Consider the following 22,358-nt stretch of genomic DNA (forward strand, 5'->3'; position numbering starts at 1 on the left):
GATCAACTGATTGATACGGATGATGACATGCCGCCTATCCTCGATCAGAGACCAACACAGAATGACTGATCAATTGATTGATACGGATGAGCTGTCTATCCTTGATCAGAGACCAACACAGAATGACTGATCAACTGATTGATACGGATGATGACATGCCACCTATCCTCGATCAGAGACCAACACAGAATGACTGATCAACTGATTGATACGGAAGATGACATGCCGCCTATCCTTGATCAGAGACCAACACAGAATGACTGATCAATTGATTGATACGGATGATGACATGCCGCCTATCCTTGATCAGAGACCAACACAGAATGACTGATCAATTGATTGATACGGATGATGACATCGTGCCTATCCTCGATCAGAGACCAACACAGAATGACTGATCAATTGATTGATACGGATGATGACATGCCACCTATCCTTGATCAGAAACCAACACAGAATGACTGATCAATTGACTGATACAGATGATTACATAGTGCCTATCCTCGATCAGAGACCAACACAGAATGACTGATCAATTGATTGATACGGATGATTACATAGTACCTATCCTCGATCAGAGACCAACACAGAATGACTGATCAATTGATTGATATGGATGATTACATAGTGCCTATCCTCGATCAGAGACCAACACAGAATGACTGATCAACTGATTGATACGGATGATGACATGCCGCCTATCCTCGATCAGAGACCAACACAGAATGACTGATCAACTGATTGATACAGATGATTACATAGTGCCTATCCTCAATCAGAAACCAACAAAGAATGACTGATCAACTGTGTCACGGATCAGCCCAACCTTTCGTTGCTGCGGAAGTATAGGCGGAAGTGCGAGCGATTTAGTATGGCTCAGTGGCCGGTGAAAGTGGTGTTAGTTCCGATGGTTGGGAGTTCGAATCCCAGTTTCTCTAGATCATGTTTTCTGACATGTTCTTGGTTTGGTAAAAGCGTGTGTATGCACACTCGTTTTACCTGTGTAAGGGTTGTGCAGCACGTGCACACACCGCTCTGTAGGAGCGAGAGGGCTCTTGTCACATTGGCATGACTGCAACTGCAGTGCAGTGCGTGCAATGTGTGTTTTGGCTGGTTAGCGTGCCAAGTGCAGAATTCGCGCTCACCTGCCGTTTACCTGGCTGCAGCTGACTGTGATTAGGTGTGACTTGACTCTGAGACGTCAGAGAGCGCGGACCTTGTGGCAGAGGCCCGGAAGGCTGATGGAGAGGAATTCTTGGCCAGCCAGAACCTCTGCCTGATTTTTAGCGAGCCGGTGAGCAGAGGCTGCAGTGCCCGGCTGAAGGTCCCATCCAAGTCACCACCTTCGCCCATCACAAGCTGTCGTGAGGTAACCTTGTATCAGGCGGTAACTGTTTCGAGTGTCTTTAGTTGTCTTTTCCACTTTTGGGAGGTCTGTGGGTTGGACAGTGGCTGGGGTCACTTTATGAAACTGTTACGATTACCTGATGTTACAGACTGTCGTGTAACGGTCCAGTGTTATAATTATCATTCCGTGAGTTACGGGTTTGAGTTTATATTAATACACTTGTGAGGAAGTGTGAGGGAATAGTATAATCTCCGTAATTTGTTCGACAGAGTGTACGTTGGATATGTAAAGCTTACAAGCTGATGTTAGTATCGGGAATGTGAGGGAGACGTTGGGGGAAATACTGTGTTTTGATAGGTCCTTAAACCTGCGTAAGTGGCCGCTGTTAGCAGTGTGTCAGAAGATAGTGTTTTCCATGTAAGCTATTGTGGCGATAATAGGTTACTGAGTTCTCTCCCTGTATGGACCGCGCACTGGAAGAGTTTGTGTATTGATTTGTTCACTTTAATTGCTCTGCTTGTGATCCGAATGGCTTTGGCAGCCATGCGCTGACACTATCATAATTTTTCCTTTTTGAATGTTCTGTTCCAACATGTCTGCTTGTGCAAGGGAGGTTACCTTGATTGGGCCTTCGATTCTGGCAGCATAGCGCTATGGGAGCGTGCTTCAGGATGCGCGGCACAAGGTTTGGGGTTCGAGTCTTGGGTTGACCTGTGCCACCGTATAAGTAGGGCGACGGCCGGTACCCTGGCAGGTTCCGGACCCCTCACTTCCAGGCATGCATGTTGTCGTGCGATTGGTGTATGACAGTGGTTGTCCATTATTTTGCCTTAGAGTGCTTGTTGGATGAATGAGAGCACAACCTGTGGCTTCTTAGGTCGCCCAACGCGCATAGGGTTATGCGGTTATGGACTGGTACTGACAGGGGGTTATCCCCGTCCCCAGCTTGTTTGTTTGCTTGTTTGTCAAGTAGCGGCAAATCGACTGCTCTGCTGTCCCAGCTCCGAGGTCGCCCCTCGGGGTCTTCCACCTGAGGAGCCGAGCGCTGACACGAAACCCTGGGGTCGCACCCTGGGGATCCAGATCGTCCCTCGGCGTCGACCTTCGACCGCAGCCTGCCCTGCTTGCCGCGACCTCCCGGACTCATCTGGTGGGGTGCTCTGTGGGTGAGCTGGACGTCGAGGGAGAGATTGTAGTTAGCGTTCGACTCTCAGCCTCGAGCAGGGATTTTTCAGTCCGTCAACGAGTGACAGATGAGTTAAATGAACGTTGCCGCTTGTGCAGTGAATGTGCGAGTGTGTATGTGTTTGGTTCGTTTTTTCTTTCGTTTCTTGATTTTGTCCCGGTGGGGGTTAAAGGTGGGTTAAGGAGGGGTGGTTTGGAGTTAGGTGGGGGCGAGGGTTTGGGTTTGGGGATAGCTTAGGAAGTAGGCCCTGTACCCATATGTGTGTGATTGTGTGAATAAAAGTTGTAAAATCGTACACGGATTTCTGCGTCCTTCTTAGGAGTGTGTGTTGCGCGGTGTCGACCCTAAAAGTCCACATCTCCTGACTTTTGGGCTTGCCCAGATTTCTGGAGTGTGTGACAAACTGATTGATACAGATGATTACATAGTGCCTATCCTCAATCAGAAACCAACACAGAATGAATGATCAATTGATTGATACGGATGATTACATAGTGCCTATCCTTGATCGGAGACCAACACAGAATGACTGATCAATTGATTGATACGGATGATTACATAGTGCCTATCCTCGATCAGAGACCAACACAGAATGACTGATCAACTGATTGATACGGATGATGACATGCCACCTATCCTCGATCAGAGACCAGCACAGAATGACTGATCAATTGATTGATATGAATGATGACATGCCGCCTATCCTTGATCAGAGACCAAGACAGAATGACTGATCAATTGATTGATACGGATGATGACATCATGCCTATCCTTGATCAGAGACCAACACAGAATGACTGATCAATTGACTGATACGGATGATGACATGCCGCCTATCCTCGATCAGAGACCAACACAGAATGACTGATCAACTGATTGATACAGATGATTACATAGTGCCTATCCTCAATCAGAAACCAACACAGAATGACTGATCAACTGATTGATACAGATGATTACATAGTGCCTATCCTCAATCAGAAACCAACACAGAATGACTGATCAATTGATTGATACGGATGATTACATAGTGCCTATCCTTGATCGAAGACCAACACAGAATGACTGATCAATTGATTGATACGGATGATTACATAGTGCCTATCCTCGATCAGAGACCAACACAGAATGACTGATCAACTGATTGATACGGATGATGACATGCCACCTATCCTTGATCAGAGACCAACACAGAATGACTGATCAATTGATTGATAAGGATGATTACATAGTGCCTATCCTCGATCAGAAACCAACACAGAATGACTGATCAATTGATTGATACGGATGATGACATAGCACCTGTCATCTGTCCAGAGACCAAGCTGTAAGTGCTTTACAAAGGTGGGTGGTGGTGCTACAACAGGACAAGGGCATTTGCCAGACTGCCAGACTGGGTAGAGCCCACCACTGAGAGCTGCCTTCAGGTGCTGGTCATTCATTTCCTGTGTTATTCTGTCAGGTTTTAGTCTTACACACACACACACACACACACACACACACACACTCACACACACACACACACACACACGCTCACACACACACACACACGCTCACACACACACACACACACACACTCACACACACACACACACACACACACACACACACACACTCACACACACACACACACACACACACACACACACACACACACACACACATACACTCACACACACACACACTCACACATGTATATTTATGAGTGGATTTTACAAAGAAATCTTATCAGGGACAACTTTTTTGTTGCTGTGGGTTTCTTTTACATGCATCAAGTGCATGCTGCACGTGGAACTTTTGTTTATCATCTCAACCATATACACAACCAGCAGCAATACAACCACTCAAGGTCAAGTGGAGGGGGAGAAAATTCTGGCAATTGTGGGATTCGATTCAGTATACTCAGACTATCTCACTTCCTAGGCAGATGCGTAACCACTAGGCCACCCCTTCAGAACAGTGACCTGGATCTTTGGAAAAACAATATTCTGTCACCTGCACTGGAAAGTGCGAGACCAGGGTGTTCAGTTGGGGAAAAGGAAAATAGTGGCTTCTTTGTTTTTCTGCATTACATTACGCTGTTCATACCAGGAAAGGCACTTTGAGAAAGTTATGAAGTTTTGAGTAAAATCAAATCATTGTTGGGGAAAATGAGTCAGATGGTTGGTTAAATCATAACAGCAAAGTAAGGAACATAAAATAAGTCATATTACCACAGTGATGATGGTAAAATCAGAATACCAGATTAAGGATGGTCAAATTATAATACCACAGTGAAAATGGCGAAATCATAATGCCAGGCTGAAGTTGATAAAATCATAATACCACAGTGAGGATGGTAAATCATAATAACACAGTGAAAATGGTGAAATCATAATACCAGACTGAAGTTGATAAAATCATAATAACACAGTGAAAATGGTGAAATCATTATAGCAGACTGACAATGATAAAATCATAATACAACAGTGACGATGGTAAAATCATTATAGCAGACTGACAATGATAAAATCATAATACAACAGTGACGATGGTAAAATCATTATAGCAGACTGACGATAATAAAATCATAATACAACAGTGATGACGGTAAAATCATTATAGCAGAATGAGGATGATACAATTATAATACAACAGTGAGTAGTCTCCTAAACTATGCTTTTACCCACAACAAGCCAAAGGAAGCACACTCAGACATGGACTTACGTTATCTTTGAAGAACTGTTTTCTGTCTCTGTAACGTTTTCTGTCCCTCCACATTCTGACATAGGACTGAAGCTGCAAAGGGAAGAAAATCAGAATTAATCAAAAAAAATGGTTTGTTCATCATTACCATCAACAAAGCTTTCCTTCTCAAATATGCAGTTGCAAAGAAAATAAAAAAAGCTTTAAAAATCTGTGATCAAATAATGTTGTCATGATATCCTAAACTTACTTCACCTTGCAGTCTTCAGTTTACTTTTCAGCAACAGTTAAAGGTTAAATATAACAAAACTCATCTGACACTGTTAAGGGATATAAATTTGACTGTACAGATTGTAGTAAAAGAGAACAACTACAAAAACTCCAAACAAACAAATTAACCAGCAACAAAAACCATCACATTTAAAACACTACTGCTTTATAGAAAATCTTGTGGAAACAGACCATATAAAAAAACCCCAAATATTTACTATCTCTCCAATTCAGCATATATACAGAACTTCCCAATCGAATAAAAAACAACAACCCACTTTTAATACCAAACTCAGTACATTTCATTAACTCTTCACAGTACCCACAACACCCCTAACAAATGCATGCAACCACCAACAAAAAACAACAACAATGATACCTTTAATACCAAACTCAGTACATTTCATTAACTCTTACAGTACCCACAACACCCCTAACAAATGCATGCAACCACCAACAAAAAACAACAACAATGATACCTTTAATACCAAACTCAGTACATTTCATTAACTCTTACAGTACCCACGACACCCCTAACAAATGCATGCAACCACCAACAAAAAACAACAACAATGATACCTTTAATACCAAACTCAGTACATTTCATTAACTCTTACAGTACCCACGACACCCCTAACAAATGCATGCAACCACCAACAAAAAAACAACAATGATACCTTTAATACCAAACTCAGTACATTTCATTAACTCTTACAGTACCCACGACACCCCTAACAAATGCATGCAACCACCAACAAAAAAACAACAATGATACCTTTAATACCAAACTCAGTACATTTCATTAACTCTTACAGTACCCACAACACCCCTAAAAAATGCATGCAACCACCAACAAAAAAACAACAACAATGATACCTTTAATACCAAACTCAGTACATTTCATTAACTCTTACAGTACCCACAACACCCCTAACAAATGCATGCAACCACCAACAAAAAAACAACAACAATGATACCTTTAATACCAAACTCAGTACATTTCATTAACTCTTACAGTACCCACAACACCCCTAAAAAATGCATGCAACCACCAACAAAAAAACAACAACAATGATACCTTTAATACCAAACTCAGTACATTTCATTAACTCTTACAGTACCCACAACACCCCTAACAAATGCATGCAACCACCAACAAAAAAACAACAACAATGATACCTTTAATACCAAACTCAGTACATTTCATTAACTCTTACAGTACCCACAACACCCCTAACAAATGCATGCAACCACCAACAAAAACAAACAAACAATGATACCTTTAATACCAAACTCAGTACATTTCATTAACTCTTACAGTACCCACGACACCCCTATCAAATACATGCAACCACTGACAAAGCAACAATACCTTCACAGCAGCTGGTGTATTGTCCTTCAGGTATTGTCGGCGGCCATCATAAGCACGTCTCTGTTTACTGCCTCGGAACCATGCCTGAAAGAACAACAGGAATCCTGCGTCACTTGTTGTTGATTTTTTTCTCCAACAGGTCAGCTTTTGTTTAGACATTCTCCATTGATAATTTTCCATCAACAGACTGACACTGCACACATACTTTCATGCTCTCACACACGGTAAAGAAATCATGATTTTTCTTCGTTCCTTTCCAGTTAATATCAATAAAAAGGTAAGATAGAAAACAGTTATGATAATGAAAATATAATATGGCAGAATAGAAATAACAACCAGAAATAGTTATAATAATGAAGACATTTCATCAAAAATATATCAAACATCCTGTCCAAAATGTTTTAAAAACCAGACACATATGTTTTGAACAAATAAAAAACTACATAACTTATTAACAATCTGAACAAAACTGTTCTTAACTACAGCTCTCATTTCCTATAATCGTCAGTCTTAACTACAGCTCTCACTTCCTATACAATCGTCAGTCTTAACTACAGCTCTCACTTCCTATACAATCGTCAGTCTTAACTACAGCTCTCATTTCCTATACAATCGTCAGTCTTAACTACAGCTCTCACTTCCTATACAATCGTCAGTCTTAACTACAGCTCTCATTTCCTATACAATCGTCAGTCTTAACTACAGCTCTCATTTCCTATACAATCGTCAGTCTTAACTACAGCTCTCATTTCCTATACAATCGTCAGTTTTGTAGTGGTTCTACCTACTCCTTCTGTCTCTTTTATTAAGTCAACAAGAATAAACATTTTAAAGTACTTAACCTCCTGTTAAATCATAGCTGAATTCCTTTCTCAGCAAGAACAAACACCATATAGCTCCTTAACCTCCTACCATCTCACACTGAATTTCTTTCCAGGTTATGCAGCTGGGAGTCCCTACTTGGCATCATTCCCTATCTTTCACTCTACTTAGATAACATAGTATGCAGGACTGCTTGTTTGCTTGGTCCCTTAGCTCTGTGGGGAACTGTTGGGGCACCACATGCTGACTTGTGCACTATCTCTCTCCATTTTGGACAAGTATGTGTGTCTGATTGCGTCTCAGCAAATGTCAGCCCTGTCCATTCTTCAGTGTTGTCAGACCAAATTTTCCTTTGTCTGCCTCCTCTTCTCTTCTCCTCAACCGTTCCTTGGAGGATGACTTTGGCAAGGCTGTTTGATCTTGTGCTATGACCATACCATTTCAATTTCTTTTTCTTTGTGACCATCAGTAGGTCGTCAATTGGCCCTATATGTTGAGTGATGGTCTGGTGAACCTGCTTGGTGATGTGTTTGAGATATGAGATGCCCAAGATCTTTCGACAGCATCTCATTTGCACAGCTTGGATTTTCTTCTGCAGTTCTGCCATGAGAGACCCAGCAGGATCATGACATCAATTTAAAACTAGTTTTGAAAAAAGAAACAACACCCCCCCACCGAACCCCTCCCCACAAAAAAACACCACCAAAAACCTACCTGAATGGTAGTGATGGCTGGCAGTTGTTCAGTCAGGAATCCCATGCGGTCCCGGAAGGCTTTCCTGGTCAGGTAACCCCTCACGTGGGCCTGTACCAGCACGATGAAGTCCTCGTTGGCTCGGAACAGCATCTCTCGGTTGTGTTCATCGGTCACTTCCGTCACCACGCGCTGTATAAAACACACACACACCACAAAATGAAACCATCACCTGTTTTTATATGTGGCTATGATGATATTGAAGCAGTGATAAAAAAAAAAGTGATACCACTCACTGTATAAAACACACACACACACCACAAAATGAAACCATCATCTCTTTGTTAATGCGGCTATGATGACATTGAAGCAGTGATAAAAAAAAGTGATACCACTCACTGTATAAAACACACACACACACCACAAAATGAAACCATCATCTCTTCGTTATGGCGGCTATGATGATATTGAAGCAGTGATAAAAAAAAGTGATACCACTCGCTGTATAAAACACACACACACACCACAAAATGAAACCATCATCTCTTCGTTATGGTGGCTATGATGATATTGAAGCAGTGATAAAAAAAAGTGATACCACTCGCTGTATGAAACACATACACACCACAAAATAAACCCATTATCTCTTTGTATGTGTGGCTATGATGATATATTATTGAAGCAGTGATTAAAAAAAAAAGAAGTGATGATGTTTCCTGTTTTAACTCTCCTTTAAAACTTACCAGGAATTTATGTACATGTTTAAAAAAAAAAAAAAGCGTGAAAGGAAGTTTACTGTGAATTAATGTGCATTTTTGTCTCTCCTCTCCTCATCCCTTCAATCTCTACCTTTTCTTTGAGTTTTATTCTATAATACGGTTATAAGGGAAATTTTGAATTATTTCACATTTTGTTCAGTCTAAAATCACCAACCTGAGTAAATAGATTACAAATAAATTAACCAACCAATCTAACAGAAACAAACCTTTGTTTCTTTCACAATAATACATAATTCTGTACTGAGTTCTGTGCTGTTCTTGACATCGTTTCACAAATATCTTAGGTTTTTGTAATTCTGGTAATACTTACAAACTACCTTTGCAATTTGTAAATTTGTGCAAACATTTGTAACATAAACAGAACATATCTTACCTGTATTTCATCCTTTGTGAGCAGTGAGAAGTCTTTGACAACGTCTTCCCTGCGAGTCCAGGCATACTCCTGTGTGTGCACGTTGTAGAAAAACTTGGATCCATCATTGACTCTGTTCATCATCCACCCACTGCCTGTCTCACCTGAAATGCAAGATTAATAACTGGTACTCTGTCCTCTGTCCCCCGTTTTTAATAAGATAAAATATGAACTGTGGTACTAAAAAAATTACTCTGTGAACAATGGTACTTCAAGTTACTCTGTCCTCTGCCCCCTGTTTAAAAAAAAACCCCAAAAACATGAACTATGATACTTAAGTTACTCTGTCCTCTGCCCCCTGTTTTTAATAAAATAAAATATGAACTATGGTACTTAAGTTACTTTGTCCTCTGCCCCCTGTTTTTAATAAAATAAAATATGAACTATGATACTTAAGTTACTCTGTCGTCTGCCCTGTTTTTAACAAAATAAAACATGAACTATGGTACTTAAGTTACTCTGTCCTCTGCCCTGTTTTTAACAAAATAAAACATGAACTATGATACTTAAGTTACTCTGTCCTGTTTTTAACAAAATAAAACATGAACCCTGTCCTCTTGCCCCCAAGAACACCTGATGTACACACATGATGCCTTCTTTTCCCCCAAAAAACACCTGAAGCACACACCTGATGCCTTCCTTTCCCCCTCCAAGAACACCTGAAGTACACACCTGATGCCTTCCTTTCCCCCCCAAGAACACCTGAAGTACACACCTGATGCCTTCTTTTCCCCCCAAGAACACCTGAAGTACACACCTGATGCCTTCTTTCCCCCCCAAGAACACCTGAAGCACACACCTGATGCCTTCTTTCCCCCCCCCAAGAACACCTGAAGTACACACCTGATGCCTTCTTTTCCCCCCCAAGAACACCCGAAGTACACACCTGATGCCTTCTTTTCCCCCCAAGAACACCTGAAGTACACACCTGATGCCTTCCTTCCCCCCCCCCCCCCAAGAACACCTGAAGTACACACTTAATGCCTTCTTCCCCCCCCCCCCCCCCAAGAACACCTGAAGCACACACCTGATGCCTTCTTTTCCCCCCAAGAACACCTGAAGTACACACCTGATGCCTTCCTTTCCCCCCCCAAGAACACCTGAAGTACACACCTGATGCCTTTCTTTCCCCCCAAGAACACCTGAAGCACAGACCTGATGCCTTCCTTTCCCCCCCCCCCCCCCCCCCCCAAGAACACCTGAAGTACACACCTGATGCCTTCTTTTCCCCCCAAGAACACCTGAAGCACACACCTGATGCCTTCTTTCCCCCCCCAAGAACACATGAAGTACACACCTGAAGCCTTCTTTTCCTCCTGCACCTCCTTCAGTTTCTCAGCGTAGATGGGGCCGCACTCTGTCTTCACGCTCTGAAGCCCTGCGTCCCCGGTCAGAGCAGCCACCAAGCCTTCCATGTCATCTGCCGCCACTGTGTCGTTCACAGCCTGTATTCCCCGTGACACTGTGCAGAGCAACATCAGTTATTTGTCATTTTTATTTCTTTGGGCCTCTGTGTCCTGAATATCAATGAACAAAGACAAAGAAAGGGAGAGAGCCTGTGTGAGTACACAAATCATTATAATCATGTTTGTGTTTGTGTAGTATGTCAGCATGTTTTTGTTTAGTGCATACATTTTATTGAGCAATGCTTGCATGTAAGTGTGTGTATACACACTGGCACACACTTTTGGGTAAAGCACAATCAAACAAACCCACACACAGACACATGCTGCAACAAACTAAACACCCTGACACAAACAATCCGAACCACACGGAGGCCACAGAACAACAGAAGGCAAAGGGAAAACAACACAGAACACCTGCGTCAGCCAACAAGCCTTCACTGACTCACTTTTCAAACCCTCCTCAGCATTACTGTTGGCATGATCCACTGTGGACTGGATCTCTTCCAACCACAACACCGCAGCATCGTCCTGGGTGTTCTGATAAACACACACACACACACACACAAAACCCACCATCACAAGTCCATTATCAACACCACACTTCTTCTTCCGGTCTTTTTTCATAAACCAATGGCATCATTAAAAGACATTTTCATTAGACTGGAATAAGTGTACTTAAGTCACAGACTGGAAGAGGTTAAACAATTGGATCCCTAGTCTATTAATACACAAATTACAATGTAAAATTATAATGGCATCATTTCACCAAAACACATACATAAAAAATATTTTGAAATCTAAAAACAGCCACAACATAATGTAAACGTAATGTAATCGAAGATGAAAACCATTTTATAAACAATTGTGTCCTTTACAATAACCTGCGGCAAAAACATCTGAACTCTAAAGGTCAATCGTATGTTCACTTGATGAAGAATGGTTCTATTTACAGTATTCGTAAACTATGCATTTATATATTTAATGCCCTGAATTCTGTGACAACAATGATGAAAGTTAGAATTAATTTACTATGCACGAGAAGCACTTTTGTTCTACAGGTTAAGTTAGTACGTATTTTACATTTTGTTGTGGCTGAGTGATCACCATATTGTGTACTTTTGACCTCTTTCTAGGGGCTGAAGGCCTGGAGATTAAAGTTTTGTTCTAGTTCTTGTTCTTTTTGTTCTTCCTGTCTTTCCTTCCATGTTCCTTTCTTCACAAATTACTGACATTTTTTCTCACAATAAATGTAGCTGCAATGAGAAAGATCAGTTCATTAACAAAAAGAACTGAAATGTGACTGAATCCATCACTGTCTTTCAGTCTCTTCCCACTGGAAACGAAATCCTGTTCAAATTTATATTTCTGACAAGGGAGGAGACCCATGCCTGATCTTGCGCCAAAGACTCACTGAAAGGTATGTGTAATCAAACAGAAAGCTAAGAGTTAACAGCCAAATGATGATGCAGTCAGTGAGTTTCTCAGTGTAATGGCTTAATGAAAGAACACAGAACGAAAAAAAACACAACAACATAAACAATCAGAATGTATGCAAAAATCGCATGGGTCCCCAAACAGTAGAGAATTCATTTTAATGATAATATCTTGCAAATCAGTGCTTTCCACAAAACCATACAGATACATTCTATAAGTCTCTTTTTGATTAATGAAAGGCCAGAAACAGACTAATGTCTGAAGTGTTTATATCTGCTATAAAAAATGTATTTTCTATGTAAGGTCCACATTATCTTTACAGGCTGTAATTTAATTCAGAACTAGGTCAAATCTGTCATTATGGGGAAAAAAGTATACATATATATATATAGCTTAACACGACAAGTACCACATGTTCAGCCATTACCATAAAATAATTCTTCAACATTCTCTTTGTTCAGATAAGAGGCTCGTGCTGCTGTCAATCATAGCTGTGCCCAAATATATTGTTGGGAGAAAGGGCGAGATTAGGATTTGAACCCAGACCTTTACTAACACTGTACTGGCAGATAAGTGTCTTAACCATTCTACCAACTTTGGTCCTTTACAAGTGATGGTGACTCACCTCTGCCTTCTCATCCTTTAGCAGGTAAGCTGATTAACCATTCTGCCATCTTCCTTCCTGTACAAGTGTTGACCATCACAGGTAACTGACCTCTGCCTTCCTGTCATTTGGCAGGTAAGTGTCTTAACCAGTCTACCACATTCCTTCCTTTACAAGTCATGGTGACTGACCTCTGCCTTTCTGTCCTTTGGCAGACAAGTGTCTTACTACTCTTTTTGTCACAACAGATTTCTCTGTGAAATTCGGTCTGCTCTCCCCATGGAGAGTGCGTCACTACACTGAGAGCGCCACCCTTTTTTCTGCCTGCAATTTTTCATTTGCTTTCCTATGGAAGCGGATTTTTCTACAGAATTTTGCCGGGGACAACCCTTTTCGTGGGCGTGGGTTCTTTAACGTGTGCCAAGTGCATGCTGCACACGGGACCTCTGTTTATCGTCTCATCCGAATGACTAGCGTCCAGACCACCACTCAAGGTCTAGTGGAGGGGGAGAAAACACTGGTGACTGTGGGAATCCAACCAGGGCGCTAAGATTCTCTCGCTTCCTAGGTGTGCGCGCTACCTCTAGGCCAACACTCCACATTTACGTGTATGAGCATTTTTCCCTAGGCGGACGCATTACCACAAGGCCAACGATCTTAACCATTCTACCACCTCCCTTCCTTCACAAGTGATGGTGACTGACCTCTGCCTTCCTGTCCTTCTCCTTGGCCAGCAGCACCTGGTAGTGCAGCGCCTGCAGGGAGTCGATGTTGCTCAGCTTGGCCGTCGGCATCTGCAGCGCCCCCAACGTCTCCTCAGCGTCACCTTTGTCGATCGCCTCGTTGATGCTCTTGATCGCTTCTATGCCTGCACGCACAATTGGCGGTGATTGTATTGCTTTGCATTGCACTGCATTGTGTTGTATTGGATTGTGTTGTACTGTATTGTATTGTATTGCATTCAGAAATTGTGTTTTTTAATTAGTTAATGTATATGTTATTTCATAAATTGCGTGTGTGTGTGTGTGTGAAGTGTGTGTGTGTGTGTGTGTGTGTGTGTGTGTGTGTGTGTGTGTGTGTGTGTGTGTGTGTGTGTGTGAGAGAGAGAGAGGAGAGAGAGAGAGAGAGAGAGAGAGAGAGAGAGAGAGAGAGAGAGTATGTGTGTGGAGGGGGAGGGGCTTGGGTGTGTGTGTGTGGAAAATGAAGCCACTGTGTTGTATTACTTGCTTGTGTGTGTTTAGCTTTATATATGTTGCTTCTGACATGTTGTGTGTGTGTGTGTGTGTGTGTGTGTGTGTGTGTGTGTGTGTGTGTGTGTGTGTGTGTGTGTGTGTGTGTGTGTGTGTGTGTGTGTGTGTGTGTGTGTGTGTGTGTGTGTGTGTGTGTGTGTGTGTGTGTGTGTGTAGGACTTGGCTGTAGGTTGAAACATTGAGTATGGTGAGTGATGAGCCTGTGGACGGACAATAATTTTTCAAATGGATGAATAAAGATGCATTGTATTGCACTGCATTGCATTGCATTGCATTGTATTGTACTGTACTGTACTATACTGTATTGTATTGTGCTTTGTCACAACAGATTTCTCTGTAAGAAATTAAGGCTGCTCTCCCCAGGGAGACCACATCACTATAATTCAGCACCCCCTTTAAAATTTTTTCTTTCTGCCTGCAGGTGTATCTGTTTTCTATCAAAGAGGATTTTTCTATAGAATTTTGCCAGGGACAACCCTTTCATTGCCATGGGTTCTTTTACATGTGCCAAGTGCATGCTACACTTGAGACCTCAAAGTAACCTTGTCAATCAATCAACTAATGATGAAGGTGACTGGCCAGTGTGACAATCAGATTGTTAATGCACTAAACTTCCATTTGATGTTAATGTATTATTGATCCCCCCCCCCTTCCCCCCAAAACGTGTCACTGATCCATAATTCAGTGAATGCTGTTAGTTAAAAATCCAGTTTCAACTAAAACCTAGCAACAATATCTCTTCACAACCATTAACATAATCTGATTTAAGATTCACAGTATGTGTTTTTGTTTTCTTATCAGAATGGGTTTTTTTCTTTGAATTAATTTCTAACTGAATAATGAAATACTGAATCTGCTTCCAAAAGTTTTGAAGCTGGGATAAAAAGTCTTAACAGCAGATGACAGGGTTTTGTATTGTTGTATTACTAATTTTTGTCACAACAGATTTCTCTGTGAAATTCGGGCTGCTCTCCCCGGGGAGAGAGCATTGCTACACTGAGAGCACCACCCATTGTTTTTGGGGTTTTCCTGCATGCAGTTTAAAAAAAAAAAAAAAATGTTTTCCTTTCGAAGTGGATTTTTCTACAGAATTTTGCCAGGGACATCCCTTTTGTTGCCGTGGGTTCTTTCACGTGCGTTAAGTGCATGCTGCACATGGGACTTCAGTTTATCATCTCATCCAAATGACTTTTGTCAAAGACAGACAGTTTGACACTCACGTTCCTGTTCCTCCTGCACTTTGTGATGCACTGCCCCAATGCATCCCACAATATCAGCATGGGTCAGCAGAGGGTTGTCAGCCTGTACACACACAACATACACATCATTATTCATACAGTTCATATATCCAGAGTATCCGTCACCACATAAAACAAAACACACAGACACAGATACACACACACAAACGAATGAATTTTAGTCACACAGGGATAATAAGTAAAACGTTAATGACTCAATTTACCCACATACCCTCTGCTGTCTTATGATACTGTTACTAAAAATCTGTTTGGATCGAGTCAAACATAATGTCAACTGCTTTAATTCTGTTCAGGGGAAAGTAGAGAGACACAGAAAAAACAGACAAAAAAAATCACAATAGCCTGTGTTCCCAAAAAGTTTCCATACTTTCATGATTCCATGCAAAATCATCTGATGAACAGAACATAAGGATAATAACAAACAATAGTACCACCAGTTTTACACACAAAATTCTTCCTTCCTTTTAATAAATTGTCAATCCAAGCAGATGAAGAATTAAATTTTTATTAATACCTCAAAACACTCAATGTTTGTTAACTCTTTGACCACCAAGTTTCTGTGTGAAAAACTGTCCAGCACCAACTTTTTTAGACTCAATACTCTCAGTCACTCAACTAGGCTCATGTCAAAACACAACGGAATTGTTCACTTCAAACTTGGTCAGGGTTAGTCATTGTTAAATTGCCTGGGGAAACTGGCTGCAGCTGTCAAGCTTTGTTACAATGTGATAAACGGTCCTTTTAACATGAACATGACCCCTTGGTGTTGGTGTTGGTGGTTTTTTTGCGGTTTTTTGTTGTTTTTTTTGATGTTCTTAATCATTACCGCTGTTCTTTTTTCTTTTTCTTTTTTTTTAAAATCTTAAACAATTTTTTTAATTCCCCATCATTCCACAAATCTTACATTCATTCATCAACATCTTTCTGCTGTGGTCGTTATACAGGGTTACCTGCAAATGGACAGGAAAAGAGAAATGAAAAGTGTCATGGAAACATGCAACAATGTTGGCAATGACCTGATGTTGTAAAATGCATAGAGCTTCAAGAATATGCGCTGTAGTGAAACATCTTAATAAATACAAAAACAAATAAGTAAATAAATAAACATTTCTTGAGACAATACGGATAAATTATGTGACGGATGTCTTCACATTCTTTTTAAAGAAATGCTATATCAATGTATTATTAATTTTTTAAATTTAAAAAAAAAACTTATTTATGGTGTTGTTTAAAGTCATCTATGGAGGTGAACTGTCTGGTCGACTAAAGTAACTTGAGGCAGTGAAAGAGTTAAAAAACAAAACAAACACACACACACAAAGAAAAAAAAAAGAAAGAAAGAAAAGAAAAGAGTCAAGCAAGCCAGCCCTCACCTGTGACTGCACTTTGCCTGCTTTGCACTCAGAAAGAGCGGACTGGTAGGCATCAGCAATGTCTTCCTCCACCTCCGGCAGATGGGCCTGGGGGTCACTCATTGTGTTAAAGGTCATATGAGGGTCACCTGCGTCTACGGCCTGGTTGATGGCGGCAACGGCATTCAGCACCATCAGGGCCGCTGCTATCTCATCGTAGTCCAGCTCATCCTGTCGCAAATTGACAGTACTGTGGTTACGTTTTATCATCACCATCCTTATGACCAAAGCAACCTGCATCCGATAACAAAATTGCAATTAGATGGCGCTTTCAAGCCTCTCAAAGTGCATGTGACCCTTAATTGATGCGTAAATCCACTGGGGAGGTCATACCTTCTAAAAATAAATCCTCTGGGGTGTTAGAATAATCAGCTAGCAACATTAATGTTTACAAAGAAGATTTTTTCTTTTACTCCTTTGCTTCAAACCCCCCAATCCATTCTACCCAACCCCTATGCCAAAACATCACCCACCCTCAAAAAACAAACAAAACCTGGAAAAAATGTTAAACTATAAACACTGTAAAAGTTGCAGTGCACAAAGGAAACATCTGAACAGGAATCTGAAAGGTACCCATATATGTGTGTTCATTTTCCATATGTTCACTTTTTTCACCTGTCAAAGGCATTCAACTTGGTCCAGAATGTTTCTACAGTTTTGCAGAGTCCCTGTCTAATGTCCTCACAGATCATACAGCACACCTGTTTCTCCCCCTTGATGCTGGTCAGTTCTTCCAGGTAGAGGGGCCCGGCGAACTCATACACCTGAGGGAAGATGGCAGCTGAGTTCTGGAAGGCCTTCATCAGCTGGGTGGGGTCAGTGCTGTCTATCGCCTCGTTCACTGATTTCACAGCTTGGGCCTCTGTCCACACAAACATCAGCAGTTCAGACTACACGTATGGATGAATCATGTTACTTGGTTGTATCAATGTATGATAGTCATGTTCCAACTATGATAACTGGAACAGCAGAGGAGGCAGCTGCTGTTCCAACTGCTTGGGCAAGAATTTGATTATGGTGGAGTGTCTTGCCCAAGTTAGATCCCAACTCTCTTGGCCAAGAGGGATTTAGGACAGTCAGCAGTGGGATGGTCTCCAAAGGTCAACTGTAATCCCCTAAGGCTGCAGCACTAAGAGCCAGTGCAATCTTGCTTGTAGATTGCGAGTCACAGTCCTTCACAAAAGACAGCTGTTAATGAATTTCTTTTGGAGTGGAGAAGCCACTGATCATACAGCTCTCACTTTACTGTTGGCCCAGAGGTAAGCTAATATCAATCTCTGATGCGTTAAGCATTGAGCAAAAGGTTCCACAGTCTTTTACTGCCATCACAACAGTGAACTCATATCCACTGTGTCTTGGACTCAACATGAAAAGGCATGGCCCAATGATCTCCTTCACTGTTTTAATCTTCCCCAACTGACCTCAGGCACCCCTTCACACCCGGATGGAGTGAGTGAAAAACTGCCTTTCCCAAGGACACAACACCATGCTGAATCAGGGCTGTGAACCCTAATCACTGGTGAATGCTGGATCAGAAGTTCAACAGCTGATCTCCAGTTAATGATTTATCTATTCAAGTATTGTGGACACCTACTATATGCTTGTTTCTGTATTATTTGTGCTAAAAATTGAATGCTTTTAACTATTCAGCTAATGCGAACACCTACTGGTATGGTAGATTCTGTATCATTTGTGCAGATATCAAATGTTCAACCATTCAGCTATTGTGAACACCTAATTGTGCAGATATCAAATGTTCAACCATTCAGCTATTGTGAACACCTACTGGTGTGGTAGTTTCTGTATCATTTGTGCGGATATCAAATGCTTCAACCATTCAACTACTGCAGACACCTGCTATAAGCTAGTTCTGGTATTGTTCATGCTAGAATATTCCTTTAAACAGAAGTTTCTGGACAACCATGTGTATTATTTATGCTAGGATATTCCTTTGCACAGGAAATTTCTGGACAATCACATGTATTACTTATGCTAGGATATTCCTTTAAACAGGAAGTTTCTGGACAACCATATTTATCATTTAAGCTAGGAAATTCCTTTAAACAGGAAGTTTCTGGACAACCATATTTATCATTTAAGCTAGGAAATTCCTTTCTGGACAACTATATGTATCACTTATGCTACGATATTCCTTTAAACAGGAAGTTTCAGGACAACCATACTTTTGTACTCAGCACTGGCTTCCAGGTTGGCCTGGTTGATGGCTTGCTGCAATTCCTCTTTGTCCAGCTGTACTTCCTCTCCATTGTTGTTGTTCTGCAACACAGAGAGCACAGCAGTTTACAGTAACATTTACAACAACGCAGCACTTAACAATAAGACTAAGAGCAATTTCCATTGTTGTTGTTCTGCAACACAGAAAGCACAGCAGTTTACAGTGACATTTACAACAACGCAGCACTTAACAATAAGACTAAGAGCAATTTCCATTGTTGTTGTTCTGCAACACAGAGAGCACAGCAGTTTACAGTAACATAAACAACAACGCAGCACTTAACAATAAGACTAAGAGCAATTTCTATTGTTGTTGTTCTGCAACACAGAGAGCACAGCAGTTTACAGTAACATTTACAACAACGCAGCACTTAACAATAAGACTAAGAGCAATTTCTATTGTTGTTGTTCTGCAACACAGAGAGCACAGCAGTTTACAGTAACATTTACAACAACGCAGCACTTAACAATAAGACTAAGAGCAATTTCCATTGTTGTTGTTCTGCAACACAGAAAGCACAGCAGTTTACAGTAACATTTACAACAACGCAGCACTTAACAATAAGACTAAGAGCAATTTCCATTGTTGTTGTTCTGCAACACAGAGAGCACAGCAGTTTACAGTAACATTTACAACAACACAGCACTTAACAATAAGACTAAGAGCAATTTCTATTGTTGTTGTTCTGCAACACAGAGAGCACAGCAGTTTACAGTAACATTTAAAACAACACAGCAGTTAACAATAAGACTAAGAGCAATTTCCATTGTTGTTGTTCTGCAACACAGAGAGCACAGCAGTTTACAGTGACATTTACAACAACACAGCACTTAACAATAAGACTAAGAGCAATTTCCATTGTTGTTGTTCTGCAACACAGAGCACAGCAATTTACAGTAACATTTACAACAACGCAGCACTTAACAATAAGACTAAGAGCAATTTCTATTGTTGTTGTTCTGCAACACAGAAAGCACAGCAGTTTACAGTAACATTTAAAACACAGCAGTTAACAATAAGAGCACTATGTCTTCAATGAACAGTCTAAAACAGAGAAATTTGTCTTTGGTCACAACTGCTGCAGTTTTAACAAAAAAAAAACCAATAACAACAAACAAACATAAATCACAGCAGTTCTTAATAAGAATAGTATGTCTTTACTATTTCACTGCCGAGATCTTAAGAAATTAAATACAAGCTGAAACACATAAACCATAGCAGTTAATAGTAATAACAATGTGTCTTTAAAAATTGTCTCTGGTCACAAATGCTGTAGTTTTCACACACACACACACACACACACACACACACACACACACACACAAATCACAGCAGTTCACAATAAGAACACTGTCTTTACTGTCCAGTGTAAACCCTGAAAATTATCTTTGGTCACCACTGCTGCATTTTAACCAAATAAATCAGAGAGCATTTAATAACAAAACAGCAGTTCCTAATAACAAAAACATGCAGTTAAAAAACAAAAACAAAACAAAAAGAACAAGAGAGGCAAGGCCTTCAAGACTCACTTGTGATACACTTAAAAAAAAAAATCCAAGCTTTTTATGTACTGAGTATAATTTCAAAATGTAATGTTTAAGATGAGAAAGATCAGTTTAAAGCAAATTAACTCCCCTACCATTAATTACAGAGTAATTTCCTTTTTTTACTATCTGCACCAAAACGTTTGCAATAAATAAAACTTCCATGCTTAGCAAAAGAAGTTCCTGTTTGAACAAAAAATGATAATAATGACTGCTCTTGTTGTTGGGTCAGAATATCAGATCAAAGTGCCAAGTTTAGAGAATACAAAAAATATAAATATAACAGTAAATGCAGTTTGCATATAATTAGGCTTCATTTGTGTGTGTGTGTGTGTGTGTGTGCCCATCCCAGAGGTGCAATATTGTTTTAAACAAGATGACTGGAAAGAACTGAATTTTTCCTATTTTGGTGTCAACTGACAAAGTATTTGCAGAGAAAATGTCAATGTTAAAGTTTACCATGGACACACACACACACACACACAAACACAGACAACCGAACACCAGGTTAAAACATAGACTCACTTTGTTTACACAAGTGAGTCAAAAACCCAGAGAATTTGTCAAGGGAGGAAAAAAAGGAAGAAGAAGAAAAAGAAAAGGATCCCAGTGCCAACCTTCTTGAGCTCTCGTGCCTCCATCAGCTTGGCGTGGTAGAACTCAATGTTCTCATCCTGCACGTCTCTCAGACCCAGGTTGGTCGACTTGAGGAAGGCCAGCAGCAGAGACAGATCCCCCTTCAGTAGGGCATTGTTCACCTTGTCCAGGGCCACCAACACTGCACAGTCGCAACAGTCACAACCACATTACAGCCACATCCCAGTCAGTCACAACACAGTCACAACCACACCCGTCAGTCACAACACAGTCACAACCACACCCGTCAGTCACAACACAGTCACAACCACACCCGTCAGTCACAACACAGTCACAACCACACCCGTCAGTCACAACACAGTCACAACCACACCTGTCAGTCACAACCACATTACAGCCACATCCCAGTCAGTCAGGAGGAATTTTTGTTTAATGTCCCGTCACACATATCGCTGATTGAAGACATTTTGTTAAAGTATTTATGAATACATCTGAGTATTATCGGTTAGAAGGGGTGGGAGATGTGGATGAATGGAGGGCTGGGGGAAACTGGGAAAATGAGGGTAAAAATGTGGGTGAAATTTGGAAGACAAACAAAACAAAACAAAAAAAACAAAAAAAAAAAAACAACAACAAAAAACCCTCTAAATACAGTTACAGGAAATTACTTAAAGGACTTCGTAAGAAAGAAGTCGTTAAACTGACAAGCGAAACAACTGATAATGAATAATCCCAGTCAGTCACAACACAGTCACAACCACACCCGTCAGTCACAACACAGTCACAACCACATCCCAGTCAGTCACAAAGTCACAACCACATCCCAGTCAGTCACAACACAGTCACAACCACACCCGTCAGTCACAACACAGTCAGTCACAACACAGTCACAACCACATCCCAGTCAGTCACAACACAGTCACTACCACATCCCAGTCAGTCACAACCACATTACAGCCACATCCCAGTCAGTCACTACACAGTCACAACCACATCCCAGTCAGTCACTACACAGTCACAACCACACCTGTCAGTCACAACACAGTCAC

General features: G+C 41.0%; 1 protein-coding gene across 4 annotated transcripts in view; it reads right to left on the bottom strand.

The window, feature by feature from the left end:
* The window catches only part of LOC143282139 (ras GTPase-activating-like protein IQGAP1), a 122,922-nt gene that overhangs the window by 41,377 nt on the left and 59,187 nt on the right, over positions 1-22,358 (bottom strand). For all 4 annotated transcript variants that reach the window (XM_076587674.1, XM_076587673.1, XM_076587672.1 and 1 more), the window contains 12 exons: positions 21,330-21,490; positions 19,116-19,209; positions 17,634-17,794; positions 16,894-17,103; positions 15,482-15,563; positions 13,716-13,879; positions 11,420-11,510; positions 10,865-11,029; positions 9,529-9,671; positions 8,398-8,568; positions 6,862-6,945; positions 5,241-5,312 (listed from right to left, as the gene is read on the bottom strand). In XM_076587674.1, coding sequence (XP_076443789.1) covers positions 5,241-5,312; positions 6,862-6,945; positions 8,398-8,568; positions 9,529-9,671; positions 10,865-11,029; positions 11,420-11,510; positions 13,716-13,879; positions 15,482-15,563; positions 16,894-17,103; positions 17,634-17,794; positions 19,116-19,209; positions 21,330-21,490 — 1,598 coding nt within the window. The remainder of the gene's footprint in view (positions 1-5,240; positions 5,313-6,861; positions 6,946-8,397; positions 8,569-9,528; positions 9,672-10,864; positions 11,030-11,419; positions 11,511-13,715; positions 13,880-15,481; positions 15,564-16,893; positions 17,104-17,633; positions 17,795-19,115; positions 19,210-21,329; positions 21,491-22,358) is intronic.

This window comes from Babylonia areolata, chromosome 5 (assembly GCF_041734735.1).
Source record: "Babylonia areolata isolate BAREFJ2019XMU chromosome 5, ASM4173473v1, whole genome shotgun sequence".
Classification (NCBI taxonomy): Eukaryota; Metazoa; Mollusca; class Gastropoda; order Neogastropoda; family Buccinidae; genus Babylonia; species Babylonia areolata.